This window comes from Mobula birostris, chromosome 21 (assembly GCF_030028105.1).
Source record: "Mobula birostris isolate sMobBir1 chromosome 21, sMobBir1.hap1, whole genome shotgun sequence".
NCBI classification, from domain to species: Eukaryota; Metazoa; Chordata; class Chondrichthyes; order Myliobatiformes; family Myliobatidae; genus Mobula; species Mobula birostris.
The window spans coordinates 22,304,882-22,311,936 of NC_092390.1; the positions used below are offsets into that span (position 1 = coordinate 22,304,882).

The 7,055-nt window shown below is 37.9% G+C and overlaps 1 protein-coding gene across 1 annotated transcript in view; it reads left to right on the forward strand.

Annotated features, from left to right (window-relative positions):
* herc4 (HECT and RLD domain containing E3 ubiquitin protein ligase 4) overlaps positions 1-6,679 on the forward strand; it is a 111,428-nt gene extending 104,749 nt beyond the window's left edge. The window contains exons 22-24 of the mRNA XM_072239162.1: positions 2,020-2,203; positions 5,094-5,196; positions 5,311-6,679. Coding sequence (XP_072095263.1) covers positions 2,020-2,203; positions 5,094-5,196; positions 5,311-5,519 — 496 coding nt within the window. The 3' untranslated portion in view covers positions 5,520-6,679. The remainder of the gene's footprint in view (positions 1-2,019; positions 2,204-5,093; positions 5,197-5,310) is intronic.
* The last annotated feature ends 376 nt before the right edge of the window (positions 6,680-7,055 follow it).

Here is a 7,055-nt window from a genome sequence, read left to right on the forward strand (position 1 = left end):
TTTAGCTATCTGTCAGGCCGAAAAAGGTATGCGGAAAGCTTCTCCTGACGCATGTTTTGAAACCTTCCCAGAAGCTCCCAGTCAGACCAAAAGTGCCCTCGGCTACATCCAGATACTCAGCAAGGGAAGCAGAGGGCTGGTTAACGTTCATGTCTCTTACTACCTCAGCTGCCAACCCCCTCAAACTTCCAACCAATCTCTGTCGCTTTTCATCATCAGAGCAATGCCACTCACCTAACAACTGAGAGGTTTTCTCCACCCACGTCTCATAATCCTCCTCCCCCTCGGGGGTGGGCGTTATTCCCTAGAAAATTATTGGCTTCTGGTGAGGCCCTGCTGCCTTACTCACTAGGAAGGTAACAGCGGATGCCACCTCAGAACTCTCACCCTTCACTGGGGGACGGGAACTAATCAAACTTTCCAAATCCGACCACTCTTTCCCCTCATCCCTCAGTAACGAGAGAACCCGTTCTCTAAAATCTCCGCCCTTAACCGCTAGCAACTCAGCTCGTGTCCCCTCCCTGACAATATGAACATGCCATGGTGCCGCTTCCCTTGGGTCACCAATAGACTCTGGCAGTTTCACCCCCATTAAGTCAATGCTAGTCTGCACTAACACCAGGTCTGAGCTCGCCGTTTTATCAAACTATCGCGCTATGATTTCAACCTTGCTGACAGCTTTAACCATACTCAACTGTCGAATTAACAATTCACTTGGGGTACCCCAGCAACATCCATATCTAATTTAAACAGGGCGATCACATGGCATCCAATGGAATCAAATCCCGAACATAGCCGCCACAAATGTAGCCCGCCTGGCTTGCCGCTCAAGTTCGTCTCGGGGAATCAGCTTTCGGCCCCGCCAAACAAGTTTGGGTGGATGCTGTGTGATATACCCCCATACAAACCCATAACGCAAAATATCAGATAGTACACAATATGTGATTAAATGATTACACTTTACAACTCTTACTTTAGCTATGTGGTTAGTAGAGAAACAAAATATCAAAGAAAAAGGCGCCACTTTTATTAAATAGTTCGTGCACAAAATCATTGGAGCTCTCGCCTCAGGTATTCCTTCATAAATGACCCCTGCCAAAACGTCGCCGACCGCCGGACCCTCGGATTTCAGTCTCCACTATCTGGTGGTCTACCAGCGCTCCCCACACGTCCTTCCTCTTCCTTCTTGAACGAAAGCCTGCAAAAACCCTCGCTCCCAGACATACAAGAAAGAATAACGTTTCTCCCATTGGTTAGCCACCCGTTATCTGTAGTTATATCCCAAACACTGCTGCTACAGAAAAACCATTACCTCAGTAGTTAACATTACAGAGAAGCCATTACATTAGCTTTAGCAGTTAACAATACAGAGAAGCCATTACACACATCTACTTCATCCCAAGGTGAACTGTCTCAAGAACAATAAATAATATCAAAAGCTGTTTTTCCCACCTCTTCCACAATCCCAAATTAAGACAGAAATCCACTCTTTTCCAGCAGCTCTTACTTAGTTTGACTTTTCCCACTGATCCAAAGGCCAGGAGAGTCTTCAGTCAAAGTGGTGTGTGGGCATTTGAAAGGTATCTAGTCCGATGCATTCTAGCAGTCTTCCAATCTGCATAGATAATCTCTAGTGTCAGTTGTTACAGTAAATTTTGTTCAGCACCACCTTTAATCTGACACATTGATTTGTCTGTGCATCACCACTGTCTTGATCTTGAGTTTTAAAGAAAAACTTAATGCAGATTTCTGTTAAGTTACTAGATCATCACTAATAATCACTTAACTTTGGCAATGATGGAGTTGAGTATCCAGTTGTGAAACTTGCACTTCGTTAATGTTCTACTGGAGACGGCATAATGCTTCGGTATCATGCTGAAAATGCTCACAGATTAAAATGTTACTTTATTAGAAGTTACTTGAGGGGAAAATGTGTAAGAAGTGACTTAATGGTTAAGTGTTCATTCTTGTGTCTATATTTATGTGAGTTAACAAAAAAATTTGTTTGTATTTTTCCAGACATAAATTTGTGGATGCATATGTCGACTATTTGTTCAACCAGTCAATTGCTCCATTATTTGACGCTTTCTATGAAAGCTTTCACAAAGTATGTGGAGGGAAAGTACTTCAACTCTTCCAGCCTAATGAACTGCAGGCGATGGTTACAGGAAATACAAATTATGATTGGAAAGAATGGGAAAAGGTTAGTGTAACCACACAACAGATGAAGGAATAAGTAAACTGGATAACAAAGGATAGTAGAAGGAAGAACAAAACAAGTTTATAAGCTTCTAGCTTTGAAAATGGCTACCAGCTACCATATAGCACTACTAGTAAGGGGTTTTTGGGGAAAAAGGCAGGAGAATGGGGTCAAAAGGGAAAATTAAGTTAACCATGATTATATGGTGGAGCAGACTTGATGGACCAGATGGCCTGTGGTTTTATAGCTTTGGTAGTATGATACACTTAATGAAGAATTCTTTGACGGGCTAACATAATAGTTTAAAATAGTTTAAGAGTTATGACACAAAATATTGTTAAATGTAACATGTTCTTGGTTTTACATCATACTCTATTCTGCCAACTTGATTACAAAGTAACAAAGTTGCCCAAGTTCTCTGTGGTGTGGATTTCACCCTTCCTGGTGTCACTTGGTGTCAAATTTCAATTTCTGAGGATCTCTAAAATTGAGATGGCATCAATCATACTGAAAAATTCATAGTCATGAAAGCAGAAAGTAAGCAGCACAATTTTAACTAACATTTTCGGTGAACTTAACAAAAATGTGGAAGATTCAGTTGAGAATAGGGAAGAAAAAAGATTGATTTTAAATATGCTTAATTTTGACATAGTTGAGAGAATAATAAACATGTATTTATGATTTAGTAGAGTATCACTTGCACCTCATGTAACAAAGCATAACATTTTCAGATTTTTTTTACAGTGAGGATGCTTTGTAAATGTTTAATATGATTTCCAATTTCTGGGGGTTATGATGGCGGATATTATAAAATAGAACTGATGTCCTGTAACATCTGCTGGACGATGCTGAGGATGTTCTACGAGTCTGTGGTGGCTAGTGCTATCATGTTTGCTGTTGTATGCTGGGGCAGCAGACTGAGGGTAGCAGACACCAACAGAATCAACAAACTCATTTGTAAGGCCAGTGATGTTGTGGGGATGGAACTGAACTCTCTGACGGTGGTGTCTGAAAAGAGGATGCTGTCCATGTTGCGTGCCATCTTGGACAATGTCTCCCATCCACTACATAATGTACTGGGTGGGCACAGGAGTACATTCAGCCAGAGACTCATTCCACCGAGATACAACACAGAGCGTCATAGGAAGTCATTCCTGCCTGTGGCCATCAAACTTTACAACTCCTCCCTTGGAGGGTCAGATACCCTGAGCCAATAGGCTGGTCCTGGACTTATTTCTTGGCATAATTTACATATTACTATTTAACTATTTATGGTTTTATTACTATTTATTATTTATGGTGCAATTGTAACGAAAACCAATTTCCCCTGGGATCAATAAAGTATGACTATGACTATGGAGGGAGAAAAGAATTGCTGATGCCAACTTATGTTTTTGCATAATTAACTCCATAATTATGGGGTTTCATAATGTAATAATGCTGTTGCTAAAAGTCTAACCGTCATTGCAACCATAACATCCAAGTGACTTCATTTTACTAGATCATATCATGAGTTGATCTAAGTAATGATTGACTAAATATGGCAGTGAACTCCTATTTTGGACCTCTGAACCAGCCACAAAAGAGGTCAAGAGAAGTCCAACTTTCCAAACCTTCTAACTTGCCCATGGACATCCTCAGAGGCAACTTGTTACAGTTTTGGAGCATACGATCTAGTAGCGTTTAGGTGTTCTGCAGCTTCCTCTACCCTTTGCTATTTCTATTAGCCTCTCAACATGGCAGAACGGCGTATAGATGCTGTATCTAAATAGACAGTCTGTTTCTTTCTAACAACTGTCTGATAGCAGCTGGCCTTGTTTTGTGATGCCTGAGCCTTGTCCTGGGGCATAATATTGCAGCTAAATCTTCAGTGTTTACAATCAGTAACACTCAAAACCTGCAGAACTAAAACATTAAAAATTAATGTTAGCATTAAAAATTGAAACTAAATGAAAAGAACACAATTTTAATTAGAGCTGATATCATTAATTTGAATGGAAATTGGTGTGCTTGCACCAAGTTTAACTGGTCACAAATTTGGCAGACAGACTTCCTAACCTAAACACAAGAACAAAATAAATAAGAGCAGGAATCGGCCATTTGGCATGTTGAGCCTGCTCCACCATTTTGACTGTGGATTCAGCTCCACTTAACTGCCTTTTCTCCATTTGCTAAGCAAAAATCTGTATAATTGTATCTTAAAAATATTTAATGAGTTAGTCTGTACTGTTTTCCTGGGCAGAGAATTCCACAGATTCACTACTCTGGGGCAACCAGTTTCTCCTCATTTCTGTCCTAAAAGTTCATACTTGCTGAAGTCCATGAGGAGTGATCAGAGTACTAGAGAGGTAGACTGTGGCAACAAAATGGGTGGTGGAACTAGTGACTTAGGCTTTTACCACACTGGTAACCGGGTCATCACAGTGATGCCTGGGTAAAATTCAGTGCATCTGTTGGCGCTAGAGCAGATCTACTGCATTATGCTCCTTCTGTAGTGTAAAAATGAAGCTCTTCAAGGCTAAATGTTTTTTTTTTCCAAATCCCTTAGTATTTCTAACACATTAACCTTTATAACCACCCACTTCTGGTTTTCACCACTGCCTGCTTAATTTCTTATTTGTACTCTTATTATCTAATTTGTACTCTTACTATAAACTCTCTGTTCAATTACCTAATCTGTGCAAATTCTTAAGGATACTCCTAGCATTATTGGCTAATAAAACCACATTGTTGTAGCACATATCCTGTACAATTATAGCTGTTTTAGAGATAATTCTGGATTTTGCATTCAAGTAATTTTCATACTGATATTTCCCATAAAAAGTTATGTTCATTTTCAAAACATTACTTTTTCATCTATAGCCTATTGATTTTAAGTGACTTTTTAATATAGAATACTGAATATAAAGGAGAATATTGGGCAGAACATCCTACTATCAAATTCTTCTGGGAAGTGTTCCATGAACTACCTTTGGAAAAGAAGAAACGTTTTCTGTGTAAGTTTAAATTAATTCAACTATTCTGGTCATTAACTATGTATGATTTTGTATTTTTTAAGTATTTATGTGCTTGGTGCTCCATTTAAATCTGAAAATGCTTTTATTCTAAAGTGTTTCTAACAGGTAGTGACCGAATTCCAATCCTTGGTATGAAGAGCCTCAAATTTATCATTCAACCAACTGGAGGTGGAGATGATTACCTTCCAGTAGCGCACACCTGTTTTAATCTTCTGGATCTGCCAAAATACACAGACAAGGAAATCCTTAAAGCCAAACTAGTTAAAGCCATAGATCATTATGAAGGTTTCAGTCTGGTATAAAAAAGGAAGAAAATCTTTACTATTTTTGACTTTTGAGCTGAGGAAAGCCTTTGGAAAGTACACATTTTCAAGAAATGCTGTGGAGGAGAAATATAACTGAACAAAATACAGTAAAGAGCTTGCAATGTCAAATCAGCAATTTGTATAGAATCATGTATATGGTTATTCTACATATTAAAATTACATTTACAAATTATGCTTATCAATGTTCTTAATAACATCAGAAGAAATAGTATTACCTTGCTCTTTAGGTAGAAAGTCTACTGGAGCTCTGGGAGACGGAAGTGCAGATGCATGAAAAATTCACCTCTAATTTTTTTTCAATGTGTTTACAAAAACAAATTCAGTTGCCTGTTTTTATATAAAATTAGTTGAGATCCATAAACAATGTTAAGATTTTTATCATAGGGTAAAAGCTTTGAAAAAAAGTATGTACATGTTATGGCACTGGCATGCTGTAAATAGGAGCTTGTGTTTATAAAGTCTACTTCTGAACCTCTTCAATCCTTTGTATAAATCATTTGAGAATTTGGGTGTAATTACTTAAATTATGAGCCTGTGTATTCTGATCAGTTTGTTCCTCACTGGAATCTTGGCACAAATTTAGCTAAGACCTATGCAGAAGTAGGTAACAGGCATAGTGTCAAGGATGAGTTCAATCCGAAAACTTCAAACACAAATTAGATGGAACAATCACAGTAAAGGATCTCTTTGTTCTTATCCTAAAAATTTATTTCCATAACATTTTGAATCCACAGAATTCATTTTTCTAGGACTCATATTTTAACAAAAGGGTAACTTTCACAAAAGACAACTCAGATTAATGGGCAAGAATATATGTTAAAATTATTTTTGTAATAAATACATAAGTAAGATGAAAGAGTATGAACTTAAAACTTCTAAAGCTGAGCTCTAGTGTTTAGAGCTTCTTTTGATTTTGTAGTGCAAAGCTACTTGTTCAAATACCAATTGCTAACTTGCATATTTCCAGGACAAAATATTTTTTACCAAATAAAAAATGCATTGTTTGTTGATTGAATGTTTCAACTTGATTTAGAAATTTCATTGTGTAACTTATTTTCTAGTAAATTTGGAGAGTTGTTGAGTTTTATCTTGGTCCATTTGAGGAAATATGTAGAAGAGTACAAGTTTGAATTAAAAATTTCATTTTTGATTAAATTATTAATTTGCTTTAATATTTAAGCTTGCTTATATGCTGTGACATTATTAAAAACTATTTCATCAAGACCTTTACATACAAGCAGAGACAGTGGGATTGAAGGTAACCATTTGTCTACTCCCCTGGGACCCAAAATTGAAGTTGGATCCCTCAAAACCGTGTCCACAAGAGTGGGACATACATTTAAGAGATGAAGTGCATAGATGTGCATGCACAGAGGTCACAAGAAAAGGAAGAAAATAATTCCAGATACCGGAGAAGAGAAGCCTCCTCCCTCGTGACAATTAGTGTCCCTTTGGATCATCCTGTCTTAAAAGCAGGGAATTTGAATGGCTTGCACTCCAATGCAACTGAAA